Consider the following 26,371-nt stretch of genomic DNA (forward strand, 5'->3'; position numbering starts at 1 on the left):
CTGGCTCAGAGTGGCCAGGACTGAGCCTGGAGGTCTCCTGTACCGGTAACTGGGGTGGGGGGGGACTCTCCAATACCAGTAACCGGGGGGAGCTAGAAGAGGCAGGGGCTGCTGGAGTTAGTGGCAACGACCCTTGCTGGGAGGAGAGTGCTATAGTACACGAGCAAGAACAAGGGTTTGGGAACAGGAGTTTCAAGAGAGACCTCACACCCGTGTCTGACATGAGTGGATAGGGGAGTAAGTGGATAGGAAGGTGGGGAGAAGGGCTGACGGGTGGAGGAGGGGCTGGGCAAGAGCCGCATGGGGCAGGACGTGAGGAAGAGGATGGATGGGAGCGTGGGTGAGTGAGTGAGGGGTCAGGCGAGCAGCGGGTAACTAGACAGATGGACAAATGAGTAACAGCAACTTTTGGGGGTCTTGCAGTCTTGCTTTTCTTTCTTTCTTTTTTTTCTTTGTCTTTTTGCCTTTTTCTAGGGCCGCTCCCGCGGCATATGGAGGTTTCCAGGCTAGAGGTTTAATCGGAACTGTAGTCGCCAGCCTACGCCAGAGCCACAGCAACACAGGATCCGAGCCTCGTCTGCAACCTACACCACAGCTCACGGCAATGCCAGATCCTTAACCCACTGAGCAAGGCCAGGGATTGAGCCTGCAACCTTATGGTTCCCTAGTCGGATTCGTTAACCACTGCGCCACAACAGGAACTCCTGCTTTTCTTTCTTAAAGCAGAAAGGAACCTCTGCAGATAGCAACCCACATTCCCGTGTTAAGTGTGGCTCCATTTCGCAGGCATCCCCAAAAATTAGACCTCAGGAGAATGCCCAGGGTATCCCAACTGCCTACGACATAAAACATGTTATAAAAATAAAGAGAAATAAAGACACTTTCTACAAGTCTGGCATGTAAGTGAGAACTGCAAATGAATTCGCAAGCACTCCTACGACTGCGCTCATAAATTTAATGTCACTGCAAAAAGGCACTGGCTTGTACTGAATCTGAGAGAACTGCCCTTGTTAAAATAGAAAAGAACAGTGAATAGCAATGCTTGTCTTTTCCAACAGCAGGCACGGTGACTGACTCCTGCTGTTTCTCTCTTAATCTCAGAGACGTTCCCTTGAACTTGGCAGCTACTACCAATTTGCTTGGAGTGGTTGGTTATTTCTCAGGTTTTTTTTTTTTTTAGGGCTGCACCCATAACAAAGGGAAGTTCCCAGGCTAGGGGTCAAATCAGAGCTGCAGCTGCTGCCCTAAGCCACAGCCAGGGCAATGCCAGATCCTTAACCCACTGAGCAGGGCCGGAAATCAAACCCACATCCTCACAGATACTGGTCAGGTTCTTAACTCACTGAGCCATGCTGGAAACTCCCGCTTGAAGTGTGTTAATTTGCGTGTTTGTCCTTCAGTTAGCAAAACAAAAGTCCTTTCAACTTGGGTGGCTGGGTTTTTGGTGCAGTTTCCTCTCACATCTGTTTGACCCCTGCCCTGATGTTTTATCCTCCCCTACCAGCCCAACCAGGGTCCCTCCGGTGGGTTCCACTACACCCCACAAAGTCCTCCATTACCTCCTCCATCAGGTCACACCCACCACATCAGGTTATTTCTAGCACAGTCCCTAGTACAAAAAGGAGCTCAAAATTTATGAAAGTGCAGAGCCAGATAGGAATAAAAAAAATTGTTTAAAAAGGAGCTCAAAAATGTTTAAAAGTGTTTTAGGAATAAATGAATTAGCTTGAAGTTTTAAGACCAAGTTTTACTAAAACAGGCTTTAAGGAGTTCCCATCGTGGCGCAGTGGAAATGAATCCGACTAGGAACCATGAGGTTGCAGGTTCAATCCCTGGCCTCGCTCAGTGGGTTAAGGATCTGGCATTGCCATGAGCTGTGGTGGTTGTCAAAGACTCAGATCGGATCTGATGTTGCTGTGGCTGTGGTGTAGGCCGGCAGCTGTAGCTCTGATTGGACCCCAAGCCTGGGAACCTCCATATGCTGTGGGTGCAGCCCTTTAAAAAAAAAAAAAGGCTTTAAAAACAACTCTGTATGTGTATTTCACCCAATAAAACTTAAAAATGTATTTAAATGGAAATAGCATTATTTTAAAAACAAGGCAATTTTCTCACTAAAATTCACTTTCTTATTGTCAATATTTTTATAATCAAGTAAGTCAAGAAGGTTTTTAAATGCTGGGATTGGCTGCTGAGAAAGGATGTTGGCTGTCACTTTCTGGGAGGCCTTTAAAATTTGAGCAGGATTAAAATATGTCCCTCAATAGCTTTCCTAATTATAAAAAATTACCAGCTGAAAAAGGTTAAGGACGAAAATAGTCAATTTTCAATCACAGCAAATACACACACAGAGAGGGACAAATTTAAGAAGTGTGTAGAATTTGGATCTAAAAATCTTTAAAGCTGGGAGACATAAAAGAGTCAACGAGAAGACCTACTGTGTCACTGAACAAGAACACTCAATACTGTAAGATGTAAATTCTCTCTAAATCGATGCACAAATGCAAGCAATCCCTATACACATATCAACAGGATCTGGGGAAGAGCTGGACACGCTGATTCTAATAGCCACGTAGAAAATGAAATAGGTGAAAACCAGGGGCTATTTTGTAAAACAAGTGTAGGAAGAGTGGACTAGCCCTGTTAGATATCAAAGCTTGCTATAAAATTACAACAATTAAATAGCTTGGTTCTAGACATGAAATAGAAAGACGATCAGAACAGTGGAAAGAGTCCTGATTGCTAGGTTCATGGTAAAGATGGCACTTTCAAATCCACGCAGAATGGCTTGAATTATTCTGTAAATGTATAGAGCAACTGGCTAACCTTTTGAAAAGAAATAAAGCTGGATCCCCACTTCACTCTTTATATCAAAATTAACTCCAGCTAGAGTAACAATTTAGAACAAAAAATAAAAGCTTAGAAATATTAGAAGAAACTGTGGATTAATAATAATAATTAGAATTATTATTTATAATGAATATAATTATAATAATTATTACTATTATAATAAATGTAAAATGTTATATTTATTTCATATATTATATTAACTTATAATTTTGGAGAGGATGAAGGACTTTCTAAGCTGTTATTTACCTACTGTATAGTTTCCTATTGCTGCTATAACAAATTAACACAAATTTAATGGCTTAAAATAGCACAAATCTAGAGTTCCCACTGTTGGTGCAATAGGATCAGTGGCATCTCCGCAGTGCCAAAATGCAGGTTTGATCCCTGGCCAGGCACAGCAGGTTAAAGGATCTGGCATTGCTGCAGCTGTGGTGTAGGGCCCAGCTATGGCTGGGATCTGTGAGGTGGCCAAAAAAGAAAACAAAATGACAAAAGACCACAAATCCGTTATCTCACCTTCTGGGGGTCAGAAGACCTAAAATCAAGGTGTTAGCAGGACTGCCTTCCTTCCAGAGGCTGTAGGGGAGCAGCTGTTTCTCTGCCTTTTCCAGCTTCCAGAGGCCACTCGGAAGGTCCTGTGGTTCGTGGCCCCTTCCTTGCATCACCCCAATCTCCATTTCCATCATCACAGCCCCTACTCTAACTTTAAATTCTATGTGGAAAAATATTAAAACGTCAAAAGAGGAGCTCCCATCGTGGCTCAGTGGAAACAAATCTGACTAGCATCCATGAAGACGCAGGTTCAATCCCTGGCCTCGCTCAGTGGGTTAAGGATCCTGTGTTGCTGTGAGCTGTGGCATAGGCCGGCAGCTACAGGTCCCATTCAGCTCCTAGCCTGAGAATCTCCATATGCCACATGTCTGGCCCTAAAAAGACCAAAAAAAAAAGTCAAAATAAAAATAATAAATTGAGGAAAGTGTTTGCAACCAATATGACAAAAAACAAATTTCTTGACTTAACAAAAGCTGGTATAAATCTTAAGAATGTAGAGCCCAACAGAAACATGGGCAAGAGACTCAGGCAGTTTACAGAAAAATAAATGCAAGCAGTCAATAATCAAATCATGACCAGCTATAATGGAAAAAATAAAAATCATTATAAATGAAAAAAAAATCATCAGGTGCTCAAACTTTAAAAAGGAGAGTCTAAATAAGTAGATTGTATTTTTTTTCTCTTTACTTTTTATGGCCGCACCTTCGGCATATGCAAGTTCCCAGCCTAGGGGCCCAGCCGGCCTAGGCCCCAGCTACAGCAACATCCTGATCCGAGCCACATCTTCAACCTACACTGCAGCTTGCAGCAATGCCAGCTCCTTAACCCATTGAACGAGGCCAGGGATCAAACCCACGTCCTCATGGACACTAATGTCAGGTTCTTAACTAGCTGGGCCACAATGGGAACTCCAGTAGATTGCATTTTTTTTTTTTTTACATACTGTGTGAGCAGAGGAAAATATTTTCATGAGGTTACTGGCACAGGTATGGGAAAAAGACCTCCCCTACACTGTGGATGAGAGAGGACATATAAGCACAACCTCTCTGGGGGCACCTCAGCAACGTTCCCCTTTAAGTCTAAATTCAAACCCTGACCTCTCTCCCAAAGGAACATTGAACGTGTCCACCTGCCCCCTTGACCCTTGACTTGGATGCCTCACAGGACCTCCAAACTCAACCTGCCAAAATCAAAATTCACCAGCTGTGTGACCTCAGGGAAGCCTCTTAGCTTCTCTCTTCTCCAGTGTGTGAAATAGGGGAAGGACTAAATCATCTTCAGGTAGGTCATCACTAGTTCCAGGAATGGACAGAGCTGAAACTCACCAGTACTAATTTAATTATCCATGACAGTTAAAAAAAAAAAAAAAACAACAAAACAAGCCACCTGAAAAGGGCCAGAACTTATATATATTTTAGAAGCAGCACGATCCCATGATAATTTTAGCATCAGTTTAGCCATCAGTGATCATTTATTCAATATTGGCAACTGCAATATATGTGGCTGAAATTTCAAAGAGTCCATAATTGCTCTCATATGGGTGTATGCATCCTAGAATCAACCAGCCAAAAAGCTGCATACCTCTCTGCAGCGACTGCCAAGGAGCTGTCTGTTGTTGTGAGGATAATTTAGATGGTCGGGTTTAGGGGGGCCTGGGCTTTTGTATCTGTTTCAGAAATGTGACAGGTGCAATTTTTTCCAAGGCAAGAAGAAGAGATGGCTTTGACCTCTAGTGCCCGTTGAAGCATCTGCGGAAGGGTGACTTGTCATTTTTATTGCCTAAGTGAGGGTGCTCCCACAGCAAAGTGAAAAGGGTGATAAATAAGATTCTTGGAGGCTGTTAAATGGCACTTAGTGGGAGGAGGCCTGAGTGACAGCCGCATGTTGCTCAGGGATCACACCAACATGCTCCTCCTTTCCCTGGCACCTGCCCTGCACATGGGCTGTGGTGCTCAACTTCCTTTTCTCTCTGCTCAGATGGCTTACCTGATTTAAGGGGGTAAAAAAGTCAAGCAAGCGTAATACAAATGAGAATAAAAGATAATTGGGAAAAGGTGAAGGCAAAATGGCTCAACCTCTGTTGGCTAATTCAGAACTTCCCCAGGTATAAAGATAATGCATTTTCTTTTTTCTTTTTTTTTTTCTTTTACGGCCACACCTGTGGCATATGGAAGCTCCCAGGGTACGGGTCAAATCAGAGCTGCAGCTGCTGGCCTGTGCAGCAGTTTCGCCAGATCCTTAACCCACTGGGTGAGGCCAGGGATCGAACCCCATCCTTTCTCAAGGACATGATGTCAGGTTCACTATGTGGCTCCCACTGAGCCACAACAGGAACTCCAGATAATGCATTTTAAAGTCAGTTTATCTTTTCTTTAAAATGCAACTTTCAGTATTAAGCAATAGTACAAGTTCCAGAAGAATATACCGTTTATATAAAAATCTTTAAAAAGAGTAAAACAAATACCATTTATTACTGTTTAGAGAAATGTAGCAGACCCTAATGAGAAGCAAGAAAACGACAGATACAAAATTTTGGCAGAGGTTACCTCTGAGGAGGAGGGAAAGAAATACTGTTAGTGAGAGACACAGTTGTTGATCGTGTCCTGTTACTTCAGCTAAATAGTTAGTACATGTGCTCATCTGACTGTTATTCTTTGTAGGTATTATGGATTTTTATATGTGTGAAATATTTTATAAAAGTGCCAAGGTTCCACACCAAATTATTTTCAAAAATGCTGCCATGAAATTGTTCAATACTGTTCTGTATTATAGAGAAAAGATGGTTTTAGACACAATGCAAATATGGAAAGGAATGAGTGCATTCAACTGAGTTCTAACACCTTCTGGAGTAAATGAACTTGGAAGTCTTTAAATGTGCAGATGACACAAAGCTTCTGCAGCTATCTGAACTCTAAGGACCACAACCACCACAGCACTGGAGGTGGTTTGTGGAGCAAACTAAGTTCAGCTTATCTTTCCTCAGAGGTAATATAAGCCTGACATCAGTTTAGGCATCCTATACGATCCTTTTTTTAATTAAAGCATAGTTGAAGTACAATATTATATTAGTTTTGGGTGTACAACATACTGATTCAATATTTTAATATACTACATAATATATTAATATTAATATCCGTGCACCAAACTTCACTAGCACACAAAGGAAGACCTCTGCCCGTGTTCACACCCTCTAACGTTCCACAGACCAAGGCAGGTCTCAAGGAAAAGGCCATCACCAAAGGATGAGGACAGAATCTCTGCTCATCGGGGGTGGGGGAGGGCGGGGCAGTGGGTGTGAGTGAATATTTACTGAAGGATCATGCAAAATCCAATCTAGCACAACTATGCATCAACTGTCCTACAAGGCCTCTCCTCCTTGAATGTCTCACAAGCTCCTCAAATTCTCCGCGTCATTTGCCAAGAACCTGGCACTCTGCCAATTCCTCCTTCTGCAGCATTGAGTCTTCACGTCTAAAATCCACCAGCGGGGCATCCTGCTGAATTGGAGCAGAACGTTTGATTCTGACTGCCAGCTCCCCTGAATTCAAAATCGTCCACCATCTGGAACCCCTCACTGCCCTGGCTGAGCAGCTTTCCCACCGCAGACATGTGCCTAATTCACTCCCGTGTTTTCTGTGCCTCTTGCACTCTGGGTCCCCAGCTACTCTCAATGGGATGTTCATTTCCCAACTCCCACTTGCTCAGCACTAGTTCTTCCCTGGCCTGTCAACCCCAGCTACCAAGGGCCTGCCACCAACTATCAAGGGCCCTATGTGTCTAAGCCCTCAGCTTGTCTAAGTCACAACGAGGAAACTGCACTGGACAGTCCTTTCAAGCACTCACCTCCTACACTGAAAACAAGCCTCTTTTTATCAGCTTTTCTCTGGGGACAGCACCTCATGGACTTGGCTATGAGCACCTCTCATGGAACTGATCCATCAAAGGGGAAAGAGGTTGGTGAATGAGGTACTGATTAACTTTTGCTTTCCCGGTTTAGATTACATTCAGAGTGTGTGCATGCGAGCACAGACAGACAGACAGACAGACAGACAGACAGACACACACACACACACACACTCTCTCTCTACACTCAGTTCTAATCTCCTTGCTCTTGTTTATTTAGGCTGTCGCCAGACAATTTGATAAGCTTCCTCAGGACAAACGGGCCCTGCTCCAGGGGCCTGAGACCAGGAATAGCACTTTGGCAGCGTGAAGAGCAAAAGCTGGGCAGGATGAATGTCGCAGTATTGCTGGCTCTTGCCTGCTGTATTAATTTCTCCCTTAAAAGAAAGCTGACCCACTTTTTCCAGCCCACAGCCCTAATGGACTCTTATTCAGAGGCCATCCTTCTCCCCCATAAAGAGCTGTATTGTGTTTAATGATAAGCCTTTTAATGGAATTTGCTATTTCTGGGGCTCCAAGAAAAAGGCCATTAATGAGCTTGCAAGTGCAAGGAAAAGCAGATGTTGAGAAGCATGAGGGGCATGCTTCAAAAGGACAGACTACCCTGGGAGGAAAATGGACAAAAACCAGAAACAGGTTCTTTTTCATTTTCTTGAAACTGGCTTGGCTCCACCGACACTATGATCTAGATTAACACTGCCTTCAAAATACGAAGCTGTCGCTCCTCATGCTACCCACCCCCACATCCTATCTGCATGATCCCTACCCTATGAAATCTATCGTAACAAAATCATCAGCAGGGTGCGAAGCGAGACCGAGACCGAGACACATGGGTAAACTAAGCAGCTCACACTGGTCACTTCTGCAAACCTGTAATTGGTCAATGCCTATTTAGGACACTGAATGCAACATGAGGAGAAGGATGGGCCAGAACTGCTGAGGGGAGATTAATCTTTCTGTTCCTGCCTGGAGCAATTCAGCTCTGGCCCCACACCTGCATATTACTCAGGAAAACTGAAGCCTTGAGGTTAACCAGTGGGTCCCCCTCCTTCATGAGACAGTTTATTATCCATCTCATTATGACATCAGAGCCTCACAAGTAGGTCTTTCTGCTAAGAGATAAGGGACAGATCAGGAGAACTGCTGGTATGCAACTGGTTGTCCCGGACCCCTGAGCTGGGACACACCTGCCTGTTCCTCTAACTCCCTGAGCAATCTTACACCCCAGAGGTTGATACCTGGCTTCCCTTAGTGGGTCGGGGATCCGACGTTGCTGTGGCTATGGTCTAGGTCGGCAGTGGGGTAGGCCACAGATGTGGCTCGGATCCCGACTTGCTGTGGCTGTGGTCTAGGTCGGCAGCTACATCTCCGATTTGACCCCTAGAAACTTCCTTATGCCACAGGCATGGCTCTAAAAAGTAAGAGAAAAAAAGAGTATAGTAACTTCAAAGAGGTCCATTAAACAGTCATAATGTGAACTGACAGCCTGCACCTATTATTATGCCACTATGGTTTGAAAATAATTATGCCCTTGTCTGTGTAACTGCAAGTGTTGCTCCCACATAACTGTTCGGATTGTAAGGGAAGAGAGTGGTAGTAAATGCCTTTTAAAAAGGCAAGCTTCACAGTGAAAAAGTCAGGACTTCTGTACATCTTGTCTGTGAGACTATTTTTTTAAAGTTATTTTTAAAAATTTTATTATAGTTGATTTACAATGTTCTGTCAATTTCTGCTGTTCAGCAAAGTAACCCAGTTATAAACACACACACACACACACACACACACAAATATACATATACACATTCTTTTCCTCATAATAGCTTCTATCATGTTCCATCACAAGTGGAATATAGTTCCCTGGGTTATACAGCAGGACCTCATTGCTTATCCACCCCAAATGCAAAAGTTTGCATCTACTAACCTCAGACTCCCGGCCCATCCCACTCCCTCCCCCTTGGCAACCACAAGTCTGTTCTCCATGTCCATGAGTCTATTTCTGTCCTATATATAGGTTCATTTGTGCCATATTTTAGATTCCACATATAAGTGATATCATATGGTATTTGTCTTTCTCTTTCTGACTTACCTCATTTAGTATGAGAATCTCTAGTTCCATCCATGTTGCTGCAAGTGGCCTTATTTTGTTCTATTAGACTGTTTTTAACTCATCAATAAATACTTCTTTCTCCAGATTTTTTTTTCCAATTTTCCTGATATTCTTTCATGGGAGTCACACCCATAACAAAGGTGAGTTCTACTCATTAAAATATATCTCAAGGAAATAGTTTAGCAAGAGTACAGGGATAGAGTCTCAAGAATGTCCATCACAGGAGTTCCCTTGTGGTGCAGTGGGTAAAGGATTTGGTGCTGTCACTGCAGTGGCTCAGGTTGCTGCTACAGCATGGGTTCGATCCCTCACCTGGGAGCTTCCACACATCTGCAGGTGTGGCCAAAAAAGAGAAACGTCCTTTACAATATTTGTAATAGTGAGAAACTGGAATCAACCAAAATGTCCATCACTAATAGTCCCCACATAGCTCAGAGACCCCTTCTTGATCCCTCAGATTGTTCAGTGTTTTCGTACTCCTTGCTACCCCATATCAAAATCAGATTTTGATTTTTGTATAGAAACAGTCGAAGCTCTTTTGACCTGTCTCTGTTCAATCACCATGTGGGTAACCTCCTATACTTCACTCTTTCTCTGGAAAGCCGCCACACTTCTGCTCACAGTCATCATTGCTTGTTTATGCCAGTAGTATTTGTGATTGTCATTATGGAATTTAACACCACGCTAAGTCAGTTATATATGAATGTAAAGAGTAAGCTTTTCTCTGGATGAAACCAGGCTGTGTGCTTTGAAAAGACTCAATAAACGCAAGTTACAAGAGAAAAAAAAAAAAAAAACCCTGGTATTCAATGAGATGTGAGAGAGAAGTGCAAAGCTGTGAGGTTTAAAAGGATTCTGAGCCCAGAGTGTTTCACATTTTAGATTCTCACTTGCCACTGTTTTTATTTATTTTTTTCTTTCTATGGCCACATCTGTGGCATATGGAAGTTCCTGGGCTGGGGATTGAATGCAAAAGTGGAGGCATTTTAGTGAGGTTCAAAGGCACACAGCCTAAGGTACACTCCATCCTATTTTAAGGCAAAAAGATTTCTGTGAGAGATCCGTCTCTACACCATGAGCCACATCGTTAAATGAAAAGATTCTAACAGAGAGGGCTTGTTAAAACAGATCTCAAGTTCTCAAATCTAGAATCCTAAAGGAAACTGGGATGGACCTATTTAAACATCTGTCTGCACACAAGCTCCTGCATGCAGGAGGGTATTTTCGGAGAAGCTAAGGGAATCAATGAGTGCAATAAAACGTCCACACCTTCAAGCCATGAAAACGCAGGGCTCAAGTGGCAGCCTGGTGGTGACTCGCGCAGCAGCAGATGTCACATCTACTGCCTGGGACACTGCCCTGACCTCTCAGTTCAGAGAACGGCCAGCTTTGTTCCCCGATTTTAGGTTGACAGCTGGGCAGCGGTTCTGTCCCTCTAAGGTCTTCTAGCTCAGGAAGGGGAGGGAACACCAACATCGGTTCAAGCTTATGACCTTCCCTTCCCTGGGGCAGGACGCTCCACACACATCCCTTGAGTTAGTGAGCCCTCACGACAAATTACCAAGGAAGCAAGAACTATTTTTCTCAATTACTGATGAGGCAGGTTGGCCCTTTGGGTTGGAAAGTCAGAAAAGGTCTCTCTGAAGAGACAGCATTTCAGCTAAGAGTAGCCATGTGGGATCAGGAGGCGGCACAGTCCAAGGATAACCCCAAATTGCTTGTTAGCTCTCTAGGTGTCCTCATGTTTACTGTCATTTACAGTTATTAGTATAAACTAGAGTAAAAAGCATCCCTCTAGAAAGAAATCAAATTTAACTTCATTTAGAAGATAACCTGGAAGAGGAATTATAATTCTTTTTCCTTAATATTGCTGATTTTATTTATTTATTTATTTTTGTCTTTTTGCTATTTTTTTGGGCCGCTCCCACGGCATATGGAGGTTCCCAGGCTAGGGGTCGAATTGGAGCTGTAGCCACTGGCCTATGCCAGAGCCACAGCAACGTGGGATCCGAGCCGCGTCTGCAACCTACACCACAGCTCACGGCAACGCCGGATCGTTAACCCACTGAGCAAGGGCAGGAACCGAACCCGCAACCTCATGGTTCCTAGTCAGATTCGTTAACCACTGTGCCACGACGGGAACTCCAATATTGCTGATTTTATACTCAGGGCCTATTCTCCATGACAGCATCTCCCTACCTCATCCTTAAACAATCCACTATCTCTCCCTCACACATCCAATGACTGTCTCTGCTAATGCGTCTTCACAGATCTCACTAAGGTTCTGGGATGTGGGGACATACAGTTCTGTGTACTAACAATGAAATATTAGAAAAGGAATATAAAAAACACCTTTTAAAATTGCACCCCCCCAAAATACCTAAGCATAGATCTGACCAGATTCAAATAAATGGAAAGATATCCCATGCTCCTGGATTGGAAGAATCAATATTCTTTTTTTTTTGTCTTTTTTTGCCTTTTATAGGGCCACTCCCATGGCATATGGAGTTCCCAGGCTAGGGGTTGAATCGGAGCTGTAGCCATCAGCCTACACCACAGCCACAGCAACGCCAGATCCGAGCCGCATCTGCGACCTACACCACAGCTCACGGCAATGCCAGATCGTTAACCCACTGAGCAAGGCCAGGGATCGAACCCACAACCTCATGGTTCCTAGTCGGATTAGTTAACCACTGCGTCACAATGGGAACTCCTCAATATTTTTAAAATGGCCATTCTACTCAAAGCAATCTACAGATTTAATGGGATCCCTATCACATTACCCATGACATTTTTCATAGAACTAGAACAAATAATCCAGAAATTTATAGGGAACCATAAAAGACCTAGAATTGCCAAAGCAATCCTGAGGAAAAAGAACAAAGCAGGAGGCATAACTCTCCCAGACTTCAGTCAATATTACAAAGCTACAGTAATCAGAACAGCATGGTGTTGGTACAAAAATAGATACATGGATCAATGGAACAGAACAGAGAGCCCAGAAATAAACCCAGACACCTATGGTCAATTAATCTTTGACAAAGGAGGTAGGAACATAAAATGGCAAAAAGTCTCTTCACCAAGAGGTGCTGGCAAAACTGGACAGCTGCATGTAAATCAATGAAACTCACACCATGTACACAAATAAACTCAAAATGCCTTAAAGACTTGACACCATAAAACTCTTACGAGAGAACATAGGCAAAAACATGCATAAGCCATACAAATGTTTTCTTAGATCAGTCTCCCAAGGCAATAGAAATAAAAACAAAAATAAGCAAATGGGACATAATCAAACTTACAAGCTTATGCACAGCAAGGGAAACCATAAAAACAAAAATGAAAAGGCAACCTACACAATGGGAGAAAATAGTTACAAATGATGCAACTGACAAGGGCTTAATCTCCAAAATATACAAACAACTCAAACAATTTAACAACAACAACAACAACAACAAAAAACCCAAATGAAAAATGGGCAGAAGACCTAAATAGACATTCTCCAAAGAAGACATACAGATGGCCAGCAGGTACATGAAAAAAATGATCAACATCATGAATTATTAGAGAAATGCAAATCAAAACAACAATGAGGTACCACCTCACACCAGTCAGAATGGCCATCATTAATAAGTTTACAAATAACAAATGCTGGAGAGGGCATGGAGAATAGGGAACCCTCCTTCATTGTTGGTGGGAATGTAAACTGGTACAGCCACTATGGAAAAAGTATGGAAGTTCCTCAGAAAAATAAATATAGAACTACCATATGACCCAGCAATCCCACTCCTGGGCATATATCCAGAGAAAATTATAATTCAAAAAGAAAGATGCACCCCTATGTTCACTGAAGCACTATTTACTATATCCAAGACATGGAAACCACCTAAATGTCCATTGACAGATGAATAGATTAAGAAGATATGGTACATGTATACAATGGAATACTACTCAGCCATAAAAAAGAACAAAATAATGCCATTTGCAGCAACATGGATGGGACCAGAGGTCATCATACGAAGTGAAATCAGGAAGAGAAGGACAAACACCATATGACATCACTTAAATGCAGAATCCAAAATATGGCACAATTGAACCTATCTACAAAACAGAAACAGACCCACAGACATAGAGAACAGACTTGTGGTTGCCAAGAGGAAAGTGGGAAGGAGTGGGATGGACTGAGAGTTTGGGGTTAACAGATGTAAACCATTACACTTATAATGGATAGACATTAAGGTCCCACTGTATATCCAATCTCCTGGGATAGACCATAATGGAAAATAATGTTTAACAATATTTAGTAACATTTTAAAAATATTCTAAAAATGAGAGTCTCGGAGTTCCTGTTGTGGCTCAGTGGTTAGTGAACCTGACTAGCATCCATGAGGATGCAGGTTCAATCCCTGGCCTCGCTCAGTGGGTTAAGGGATCTGGCATTGCCGTGAGCTCTGGTGTAGGTCGCAGATGAGGCTCAGATCCCGCGTTGCTGTGGCTGTGGCATAGGCCAGTGGCTACAGCTCCGATTGGACCCCTAGCCTGGGAACCTCCATATGCCGCAGGTGTGGCTCTAAAAAGACAAAAGAAAAAAAAAAAGTGAGTCACTTTGCTGTACAGAAAAATTGGCGCAACATTGTAAATTAACTATATTTTCATTTTTAAAAATTTAAAAAACAGTTCGAGGAGGAAGGTTGTTCTGAGACCAAAACATTACATTACTGCTAAGATTAGTATTAGAGAAGGTAGCTCATATCCACTGGCAAGCTGGATTCATGATATTCATCCACGAAGTCACAAGGCTGGGCCAGGGCAGTTCTTTCCCCCAAAACTGCACCCACCCCTGTAAAATCAACGGCTTAGTGGGCAGGGCAGAATGTGTGATTCTTTGGTCAGATCACGGAATGAAGAAGGAGGGAGAAAGAGGAAAGAGTTCTGCAGACTCAGCCTCACTAACTAGATATACGTTTCCCCTCTCCTGGGAAAGAATACTAAAGATGATCAAGAGAGGTTATGGAAACATAGAACAGAGGCATCACCCCCACACACACCCCCACACTGGGTTCTGGATGTCCTGATGTCCTAACATGACACCAGACAAGAATGCTGACCCTTCCTGGGGTCTCAGATTCTCCTTCTCTCAACCGGAAGACGGTTCTTCTCTCCCTGCCATGCAGAACTGCTGTGCACACAGGGTGTGTGGCTAAGTCCAAGGCTTTGCCAAGAACACAAACACTAAAGAATCATAAGGTATTACGAATGTGTAGCAGCTGCAGGCATCTGATTCGGCTGTAGGCCTTAGAGGGTCTTCTGACGTCCTGGCAGACAGCATTTTGCAAGGGTGATTTGGGGGATCCCTTGGGGTTATTTTACTCCTTATACTTTTAGCTTGGCAGCTTCTGGCATGGAGAGAATGGTTCATTGCCTCCAGGGTACTTTTCTTCTAACTGCCGCCCATGAGAGGTGGTCCCCTGGGTATGTGGCTGTCATGCTTGTGGGCTGGGTTCCCGAGAGTCAGCCTTCTGTTAGAGCAACGGTTCACGGAAAGGGATCACCTGCTTTCCCACTCACTTTCATGTTCGAACATAAAAGAGCCTTTGCTGAAACTTGTAACTGGGATGAGACACTCCATCCCTCCACGAAAATGGGAATTGGGGAATCTCTGGGGATGGGGGAAAGCCAGTGCTTCTGGGTATGAGGATGTGGCAAGAACTACAAAAGGAAAAACCAGCTAGAGATTTCTGGGAAGGTGCAAAAGGAGAGACTGGCCAGATGGACCCTGGGGACAAGGCTGGGCAAACCTGCTGATGCTTTCAAGACCAAAGCATCCCACGGGCTTTCATGGGGGATGGATCTGGAGCCTCCTGTTCTCCCAATCAGCTCCTCTGTGCCCACTCTACTGCTTAAACCTGGTGGTCCTCAACCTCCTGTGAATATTAGAGCTCTTGAGGGGCTTTAGAAAATAGCAACACCTGTCGCCTCTCTCTCTTGTCCTTCAAAGATAGGGCCCAGAGTCTTGTGCACTTTTTTTTTTTCCTTTAGAGCTACACCTGCAGCATATGGAAGTTGCCAGGCTAGGGGTCGAATCTGAGCTGCAGCTGACAGCCTACACCACCCCCACAGCAATGCGGGATCCGAGCCACGTCTGCAACCTACACCACAGCTCACGGCAACATCGGATCCTTAGCGAGGCCAGGGACTGAACCTGCGTCCTCATGGATACTAGTCAGGTTCATTACTGCTGCACCACAACAGGAACTCCCTGTTTTTAACTTTATTTAGAAATAATTTCAAACTTCAGACAAAATGCCAGAAAAAGAAGAGTACAAACAACAGCATATACCCTTTCTCCAGATTCATCTATTCTTACATTTTGTCCCAGTGTTTTATTGTTAGCTCTGTATCTTTTATTTTCTCTATTTTATTTATAAATAAAATTCTTTGAGGTGAAGACATCATACTTCCTTAAAAATAAGACATAGTTCAAGGTGTATTTTCTCAGAATAAGGATATTTTCTTGCAACCTGTCAATGCCAGTAAATTTAACATTGATGCAAATACTTTTACTTTCTCCATCATCATATTCAACTTGTCAAGTGACCCAACTATCTCCTTGTAGCATTTTTCCCTCCAGATTAGAATCCAGTGTAGGATCAGGTATTGAATTGAGTCGTCATTTCACTGGTGTTTGTAAAAGCTCTCCAGGTGATTTTAATGTACCTCCTGGACTTTGGGCCATTGTGTAGACAAATACTTACTTCACTTAACATATTGAGTGATATCAGGTGCAACCAATTGTGAATAAACTAAGAAGCTTATAATTTTTTTTTGTCTTTTTTGCTATTTCTTTGGGCCGCTCCCACGGCATATGGAGGTTCCCAGGCTAGGGGTCGAATCGGAGCTGTAGCCACCGGCCTATGCCAGAGCCACAGCAACGTGGGATCCGAGCCGCGTCTGCGACCTACACCACAGCTCACGGCAACGCTGGATCGTTAACCCACTGAGCAAGGGCAGGGACCGAACCTGCAACCTCATGGTTCCTAGTCGGATTCGTTAACCACTGCGCCACGACAGGAACTCTGGAGCTTATAATTTTAAGGGACAGACATATACAAGTCAACAGCAATATCAGATAAGTATGATCAAAGAACTATTACCAAATCTGTAGAACTTGTTTAATCTGTTTCATTAAATTTTACAAGCTTACAGAGGGTCAACTAGGTCCCAGGCACTGTATGAATTTCTGGAGAAAGAGATTAATAAGGAACAATAATAAACAAACAACTAATGATTAATGAACACACAATGAATTACAATAGTGAGGTCTTTCAAAGGTTTTTCTCGGGGGAAGTAAGACTTAAAAGATAAGTGGGATTCAACCTGTAGTGATGAAGACATTTCAGGAGAGGAAACATCAAGAGGAAAACCAGAGAAAAAGTGAGGGGCACACAAAGCAAGGGGGAGAAGTGTATTTCACTATGATTTGAGAACGGGGTGGGGGCTGTCGTACTAGATCCTCCTGGGAAAGCAGGCTGGAAAATGTAAGATGGTACAGTTACTTCTGAAAGGTCACTTGGCAGTTCTTCTTTACCATACAACCCAACAACGCCATTCCTAGGTGTTTACCCAACAATAACAAAATATATGCCCAGGAATGCAATGTTTGTAGCAGCCCCAAAGTGGAAGCAATCCAAATGTCTATTAACTGATGCATATGATCATCAGAAAATGGTCCCTCCATACAATGGGACACTACTGAATAATAAAAAGGTATGAATGAATGATAGATGCTCCAACAGTTGATGAACTGCCAAAACATTATGCTGAGATTTAGCAAACTAAGTGAAAAAAGCCTGATGGAAATACCACATGTTGGATCGTTTCATTGATATGAAATGTCTGGAAAAGACACATTTAAAGAGATAGAAAGTATTTTCATGGTTGTCTGGCATGGGGGTAGGAGCAGGGATTGACTACAAATGGATACAAAGGATGGTGACAGAAATGTCCTAAAACTCGATTATGGTCATGGTGCAGCAACTCTGTAAATTTACCCAAAAAGGTTTGACTTTTGTGATGACTTTTATGATGTGCAAACTATACTTCAGTAAAGCTGTAAAAAATAAGAAGTTACTAAAATTAGACCAAAAGGAAATAAGGAACAGTAATCTTAGAAATGAAAAGTGTAATTCTAAAATAACAGATGGGAAAAACTCTGGCGTGGACAAATGAGAGGATTGGCAAACAGGAAGACAGGATTAAGGATTTTCACCAGGATACAAGGGAGACCAAGACCAAATTTTTAATAACATTTCAGGATATGGATGGAGAGGCTTCCTTACTCTCCTAAGGGCAGTTCCAGAAAAGTGAATGAAGACAATGGCAGAGAAACAATATTTGAACAGAAAATCATTGATAATATTCCAGAATTAAAGAGAGTACGAGTCTTCACTACCAAGTACACCACAAGTTCACTCACTAGACAATTCTAATGAAACGGCTAAACATCAAAATAAACACACACAAATCTTAAATGCTATCAAGAGAAAAGGCAGATTATCCGCAAAGGAATGAAAATGTAATTGCCAGTAGGATTTTTACCAGCTGCAATTAGTACCAGAAGACAATAGAGCACTATCGATATTGTGCTATGGGAAAACACCTGTCACTAGAATTTCGTACCCAAATAAAGGGCCATCCAACTGTGAGGGCAAAATAAAGTCATTTTCAATATACAAAGAATTGCTTCCCCCACCAGGTCCCTACAAAAAGAACTATTAATCAGTAATCACAATAAATGCACATGGATTAAATTCATCTATCAGAGATACAACTTAAAACTACAGAAAGATTTAAATATAAAGAGGTGGAAACTATTACATACGAACAATAGCCAAAAGAAAGGTGGCAAATCAATATCAATATTGAAAATGTCTAATTTAAGCAATTAGCATGAAAATGGTAAAGAGAGGCACTACATAAGAATCAACTGTGATTTCTAGTGCAGAATATACTTTGAGAAACACTGCCTGCTACGCACTGCGGGTCATGGCTGCTTTCTTCAGTGCTCAGCACATGATCAGGACATCAAAATATTAACAGGTCGAGTGACTACTGTTACCACGTTTACCTTAAAATGATCTGTTATGCACTTGTCATACCACAAGGGCCAGAACCCTGTCTTACTCAGTTTTATGCCATCAATACTGAGCACAGTGCCTGGCACACAGTAGGTGTGCCATAAATTCAACTAAGTCAAGGTTCATCTCTTCCATAAAATCTTTCCTAACTGTTCTAACCCATAATGCTTATCCTTTGTTTTGACTTTGGTAGCACTCACGACTTGCAATATCCAATTTAGCAACTGATTATACAGTAGTGTCTTTTAGTTTTTTTTCTAACCTTGTTTCTCCCAAATATTTAGATTATTTGAAGACAGAGAAGATGCCTTGTACTGTGCCCAGTGCCTCAAATCAATGCTTTTTTCCAGTCGATGTCACTATTTAGAAGACTAGTGCCATTTGGAACTAGTGCCATTTAGAACTGGTGCTATTCAGAACTATTTAGATCAGTGGTGCCAGCAGCACATGCCAAGGCCTCCAAGGAGTTATTTCCATTTTCCCCTCTTCATCCTTGTCTAAGGAGATCGCTGGATATGCAAAGGCTCACATGCAAAAGATGTGGAGAAGTTAACGGGGGGGGGGGGGGGGGGGCGCTGTCAGGAAAAAGCAGCTAGTATCCAATTCCAGTCTCTGCTCACTTCCTTCTGGCAAATTAAGGGGGGAAAAAAAGCCTGTGAGCCCACAAAGAGTGGGCGTAGGAAGTGGGAGGAAGATAGTCGGGGAAGACAGCATGTCCCATCCACAGAACTCGGAGCTCACATTCCCCAGGTAGGCATGTTATCAGGCGTTTATTGTAAGATCAAAAGGAAACCCCAAGGCAAACAGCTAAATTCAGACACTGGAAACCTTGTATAAAAAAAGACAGAGAGGGATGTTGTTTTCCAGCTACACTCAAGACAAGGGAACCTGCCCCAAGGAAGTCCTAACTGGGAAGCTGCAGGGGACTAACAAAGGACAGGGTGGCATCTTCTTGCTGGTCTTCATAAGGAAGAGACCACGGTCTCTGGAGGTTCAGTCAGGGCCCTGGGATGAGGTAGGGAGATGGGCTGGCTGACCTCCCAAGGTCCTTTGTAATCCTGTAATTAAACGGTGAATCGTTCACTTCCCCATTTATACTCCAGAAGCCGTCCGCGCAGTTTGATAGTAAGTCCCCTGGGCTACCTTCCAGGTTTAGTACGGTGCCACGCAAGCTGCTGGCACTCAGCAAAGGACTCAAATATTTGCTGAATGAAGGAATAAAACAATCAAGCGTTTAAATAGCCCACATGACCTCCTCCCCACCTGTAAAGTACGGCGATGAATGAAATCACAACCTTCCAGGCAGGATCACTTGAGCAGAGCCGGTAAAGGAACACACACACAGACACACAGAGCACTGATTCCACTCGATTCACATTCCCACCTTGGGAACACAGACCATCTGCTCCACACGCAAGCTTGGCGAGGATCCTCTCTCTCAGCTGCTTTAGGACTGTGCCTTCAGAAGGTCACCAAGATTTAAGACCGCTTCTCTTCCAGGTCTCCAAGACAAAGTTTCAGCTCAGACTGGGCCTGGGCCTCCCTCCCGCGCGTCCGCACTCCCTTCCCAGCCCGGGGCGCCCCGGGCACGCAACTAGCCTGCCCCGGCGCCTCAGCTTACCTTGGTGAGCTGGGCAATCTTCTTGCACATTTTCACGTGCATCTCGGGATCACAATCCATTCTCCAGCCTGCGCCACTGCAGGCATCGGCTTTGGAGCCCGGGCAAGTCCCGGGCGCGTGAATTTTGCTGTTGAGGGCAGAAGCCATCGCTGAAATGCGTCCCGCACTCAAGGGCTCTTGCGCGCTTGTGTTCTCGCTGCCCACGGTGTGCACGTGCTTGCGCGCGCGGGCGTGTGAGCGTGTGGGCTTTCTCGAAGAGATACACTGCAGTCCCGCCGCCTGCACCGCAGCGTGGCCCTTGCTGCCCCCGGGATCCGCCTCCCCGCCGCCTGAGCGCCCACCCTTCCTCCTCCCGCGCTCGCTTGCTGGGTCGGCGGGCACCCGCACCCTGCGGCTCGGAGCCGGGGACCCGCGCGTGCCGCTCGTGCTTCGCGCACAGCTCCCGGGGCCCGAGCGGGGCTTCGCCTGCAATAACCTTCCGCGACAAGGAGCCGCTGGCCTTGGAAAGGTTTGCGCTGGCCCGGCACTGCGCTCTGGGACACGTGGGTGGCGCCCAGCTCCGGATTCAACCGCTACCAACCCCGCCCTTGATGGGCATCCCGAGCCAAAGAGGAAGAAGAGCGGGCCTCAGCTTCGGGCGGGGAACCTGATATGCAGGGGGACCCTGGCGACGTGCTGCGGAAGAACTGATGGAGAGGGGCCGGGCACCTTGACGGGAGCACACAGCCAGCGACTCCCGAGCTTCCGAGCTCCGCGCTGGGGGCGGACGTGGGGGGCGGGATGAGGGGCGGGGAGGTGAAAGGGAGTTGCTGGAACGCGTGGAGGAACGGAGACCCTGGCGTACGTTTTGGGCCCCGGCCTGGGCTGAGGGTGGGAGCCCCTTTTCTTCCAAATTAAGGAGGCAGCCGGACGTTGCAGGAGATTTGCTGGAGATTACCAAAAGGCAGCCGAGGAGCGTGGTGACCGAAATTTGGGACAAGAAAGTGCAGAACGTATAGTGAGGGAATGTAAAGTGTAGGCGCCCAGGGGAAAAAAAAAAATAAAAAAATCAAAGACAAAAGGGGTAGAAAGGATGGTGCCAGGTGTGGGAAAAGAGGAAGCAACGGAGAAATGGGGGGTAGTTGAGTGACAGATGGAGCTGAATGTCTAAGTAAACCGATCCCAGTGAAAGTGAAGTGAGTCACCCACACACCTGGCTACCGGCCGACTGGAGCCAGAATCCTGTCAAGTCTTTGGATTATGAGCTTGTGTGTTTCTATGCGGCGAGTCGAGGGGTTTGTGGATCAAATTTCTTTGTGGCTTGCTTTCTCTGGCTTCAAACAGTGGGCTTTGGGGAGAGTGAAGACACCCTGATCAGAATTCCTAAAGTGTGAATGATAGTACCAAAATAATAAGCAATCGCTTATATTTCCTTTTATAAACTGCTATATATCAAGAGTTTTAATAATCTTGATGAATCAGGCAAATTTCAAAAGGCCTCATCGAAACCACAGTCCCTTCCCTCCACACTGCAAGTAACAATACCCATTTTTATAGATGAGCAGATAGATACAGGTGTGTACCAATAAGGCAATTACAGGTAGCAGAGTTGTGTCTGAAACTGAGCTATCCTTATTCTAACGTCCTTACTCTAGCCCCAATACATTACACTACATAGGCATAGCCCACCTGGGTCTTGGTTCCTAGTTTGTGGTCTTAAGCTCCCCTCTGCAGGAGAACTACCCCTTTCCCCAATTCAGTGAAAACAAAAAGCCTGAATCAGAATCGCTCCCTATGTAAACTCTTGGTCTTATCCTAGATCACCTGAGTCACAATCTCTGGAGTTGAGGGTCCAGAATTCATATTTTAAGTGAGCTTCCTGTATGGTAAATATTCCAAATTGCATATTCAGAGTATTTTCAACAGGGTCTTAATACATACTGCATTTCACAGGAATTCAAGCTCTCTGTAAAATTAGCCTTTTAGTTTAGTTTAAGTTTAGTTAAGAAGTTGTTCACCACTGTGGAAAATAGTGTCAATGGCTGTGTGGCTCGTGGCACTCAGTTGCCAATACATACATTCACGGTGAGTCTGCCAATATGTCCAAGCATCTGAGCGCAGCATTACGTCATGAGGTTAATCAAACTGGAGCATTTCTATTACTAAAATACATATGATTTAATATAATTATTTTCCTTTTATTTCTCCATTATATAACTCTCAAGAAATTATGATTTTTTTTTTGGTCTTTTTGTCTTTTCTGGGGCCGCACCTGCAGCATATGGAGGTTCCCAGGCCAGGAATCCAATTGGAGCTGTAGCCACCAGCCTACTCCAGAGCCACAGATCCAAGCTGAGTCTGCAACCTACACCACAGCTCACGGCAATGCCGGATCCTTCACCCACTGAGCAAGGCCAGGGATCGAACCCACAATCTCATGGTTCCTAGTCAGATTCGTTAACCACTGAGCCATGACGGGAACTCCGAGAAATTATGATTTTAAAATGCATTTTATTATTTTAAAAGTATGTATGAGTTTTGAGATAGTAACATAACTGTTATAGGACAGGTGATATTGAGTGTACAGGACTGATAATCGCTGCTCTTGCTCTCACCCCAAGTTTTAGTTATTAAATTGTGATCTTATTAAGTCCAGGGACCAAAGCACTTCCCAGTGGGATGTATTATACTCTTAACTTTATAATAGAAGACAGTGGGGAAAGCAGATTCCCTTATTGGGCTTTGTTGGACTTCGTGACTGTAATCAAGGTACCCCAAGCTGTCCTGTGTTGTCAAGAGTCCTCTGCAGTTGCTGGGGTTTTAGCACCATGGTTGGTAGGTGTTTTCACACTATCAGGAATGAAATAGAGGGCGGAAGAAGAGTAAGTGCTTTATGTAATACAGGGGTAGATGAGCAGTTATTAGCCCACTAATGTGGTCTTGGCATGGTGCTATGTCCTTTGCACATGTTCCTACCCCACTAAGGCACTTATCACAGTCTACAGACTAGAAAGTTAAAGGTAAGGGAAGCTAAGTACCTTTTTTTTTTTTTTTTTTTTAGCTAGTAAGTAGATCTGTGTCTATTTGACTTCGAAGACTGTTCTTCCCAGAGCACAGGGCTGACAATCTGAAATTTTTTTTTTTTTTTTTGTCTTTTTGCCTTTCTAGGGCTGCTCCTGCAGCATATGGAGGTTCCCAGGCTAGGGGTCTAATCAGAGCTGTAGCAACCAGCCTGCGCCAGAGCTACAGCAACACGGGATCTGAGCCACGTCTACGACCTAGACCACAGCTCACGGCAACGCCGGATCCTTAACCCACTGAGCAAGGCCAGGGATGGAACCCGCAACCTCATGGTTCCTAGTCGGATTCGTTAACCACTGCGCCACAATAGGAACTCCAATCTGAAACTTTTTAAAACGACAATCAGTTTGGAGTTCCTGTTGTGGTGAATGCAAAAATCACCCAAATCCTACACTCAAAGAAAATTTCTGTTAATATATTGGAGACAGTACTTTGAGATCTCTCTCTGTCAACACCTAGAAAATGTTAGGTACATATATGTTATTTTTTAAATAAATGGGGTAGTGTAATGTTTGTTAACCCTATTCACTCAATCTTTTTTATTTTGCCAATAAAGATTTACATTCCCATTTTAACAGCTAGTATTCCATTATATTCAAACAACTACTACTCTATCCCTTATCGAACAATTCTTTTTTTTTTGTCTTTTGTCTTTTGTCTGTTGTTGTTGTTGTTGTTGCTATTTCTTGGGCCACTCCCGCAGCATATGGAGATTCCCAGGCTAGGGGTCCAATCGGAGCTGTAGCCGCCGGCCTACGCCAGAGCCACAGCAACGTGGGATCCGAGCCGCGTCTGCAACCTACACCACAGCTCACGGCAACGCCAGATCATTAACCCACTGAGCAAGGGCAGGGACCGAACCCGCAACCTCATGGTTCCTAGTCGGATTCGTTAACCACTGTGCCACGACGGGAACTCCCAATTCTTTTTTTAATATTTTTAAAAAAACGTTTCATATATGTTTATAATGTATGTTTACTATATCAGAATATTCATTCTGGTTTTTATTTTCAATTCTGTTTTAAAGAACAGGAAAAACAAAAAGGATTAAGAAACTCATGCTGAAGAGAATTTTTACAAATGTGTTAAGTATGGATAGTATGCTGTTAGATATGATAAAGATAGAATGGGGAGTTCCCGTCATGGCTCAGCGGAAATGAATCTGACTAGCAGCCATGAGGATGCAGGTTCAATCCCTGGCCTCGCTCTGTGGGTTAAGCATCAGGTGTTGCCATGAGCTGCGGTGTAGGTTGCAGATGTGGCTCAGATCCTGTGTTGGTGACGCTGTGGTGTAGGCTGGCAGCTACAGCTCAGATTTGACCCCTAGCCTGGGAACTTCCATATGCTGTGAATGCAGCCCTAAAAAGCAAAAAAAAAAAAAAAAAAAAAAAAGGAAGAAAAGAAAAAAGACACAGAAAAAACTCAGAAAAACAAAAACACCAAACAAACATGGCTCTCAGCAGGTGGTTAATCAGGCATACTTGCCCCTACACATTTCTCACACAGCAGGCACTGACTTTGCTGACTCTAGGTGGCCTCCACCTGCTGAGTCCCCCTTTTCAATTTCAAGTGTGGTTCTCATAACTGCACTTGCAGAAGCGAAGGCTGGAGCAGCAGACAGGACAACACTGCATGTAACAGGATTCAGGTACTGTGTTCCCCTCACCTCCCCTATCCTAAATGTCTTAACTTTGCTATGCTTTCCAATTGACTTTTATTTACAAATGAGTCAATAAACCGTGGGATTTGAGCATCACAATTTGGGCTGTAAAGTTTCCTGTCCATGACACTGGGGATAGTCTGGCAGTGTATTTGGATGTCACCACTGCATGAGGAAAAAGTCCTACACATTCTACGCCATCTTCACACCGATGTGCAAGTATTTCCATGGGAATAAATCCTAGAATAAACTTGCTTCAAAGAGTAAGCAAATTTTAAATGTGGAGATATTTTGCTGTACTATTATGCAGAATCGTTACTACAAATTATACTCGTTAATATTGCACAAAGGAGTTCTCTTGTGGCACAGTAGGTCAAGGATCCGGCGTTGTCACTGCAGCAGCTGGGGTCCCTGCTATGGTGCAGGTTCATGCCTGGCTCCAGAAAGTTCAAATGAGGGTGGAGCCAAAAAAAAAAAAAAGTGCACCAAAAAAACATGTTTTCCCATACCCTTGCCAAAACTGCTTCTATCTATCTTGAAATAGTTTCTAATTTAAAAGGGGAAGAATGTCTCCTCTTCACCATTGTTTGATTACTGGTAGAGCTGTTGAAACACTTTTCCACAAACCTTAAACCTTTTGTACATTGTTTTTGCCTAGTGTTCTTCCATGTGTTGAAATAACTTTCTAGACCTAAGATGGAGTTGCTGCTGTGCAGGGTGCCACGTCAGCAAATCAAAACTTAGATAACTTTTGTGTCCCTGTGAATGCTCGGAATGAACGAAACACAATATATCCAGTCAGCCAATCCCCAGCACCAAGCCAGCTCTGGGCTCTGTACCTAGTTCTTTGTTCCTTCTTACTCCAAACAAAGTTGACCAGGTGGCATCAATCAGATATTTTCTATTTTTCTCTTTCTTCTTCTTTATTCTTTATCCTAAAAAGCTTCATGACTTTTACCCGTTTTACACTCTTCAAATGGAGACTGCCTCAGAACGTGTTAAAGTTTGTTTATATCACCTAAATTGTTGTCTTTAATTGTTTTTAACGCTGTTATAAGGTCTTCCTTTGTAAAGGCTTTTAGCACTTTGCGTATCATACGTATTACAAACATTTCCCCCAGTTAGTAATTTATTCCAGCTATCTTGTGCTCTATAAATATTTTCAACTTTTATATAGGTATATCTCTTGATCTCTTCTATTTTCTGACTTTTGCATCATGCTTAGAAAGGCCTTCCTCATCCAAGATTCGTTTCTCCTAGCATTTTTATGGTTTCATTTTTTCTGAATGTTTACATCTTTGATCTAGCTGGAATTTATTGATATGTGCAGTGAGGATGGAATCCAAGCTTATGTTTTTCCAGATGCTTGACTAGTTGTCTCAATAGATACTGAATAATTCATCTTACTACACTGATACCAGAGTGTCGCCTTAGGTGATTTCTTTAGTAGAAATTTACTAAGGTAATAATTTATCCTTTGCTTG

General features: G+C 43.7%; 1 protein-coding gene across 1 annotated transcript in view; it reads right to left on the reverse strand.

Annotated features, from left to right (window-relative positions):
• FAM184B (family with sequence similarity 184 member B) overlaps window positions 1-20,781 on the reverse strand; it is a 105,026-nt gene extending 84,245 nt beyond the window's left edge. Inside the window, 1 exon segment of the mRNA XM_047798452.1 lies at window positions 20,168-20,781. Within this exon segment, the coding sequence (XP_047654408.1) occupies window positions 20,168-20,314 (147 nt within the window). The 5' untranslated portion in view covers window positions 20,315-20,781.
• Window positions 20,782-26,371: the final 5,590 nt, after the last annotated feature.

Source organism: Phacochoerus africanus, chromosome 10 (genome assembly GCF_016906955.1).
Source record: "Phacochoerus africanus isolate WHEZ1 chromosome 10, ROS_Pafr_v1, whole genome shotgun sequence".
In the NCBI taxonomy this organism is placed as follows: Eukaryota; Metazoa; Chordata; class Mammalia; order Artiodactyla; family Suidae; genus Phacochoerus; species Phacochoerus africanus.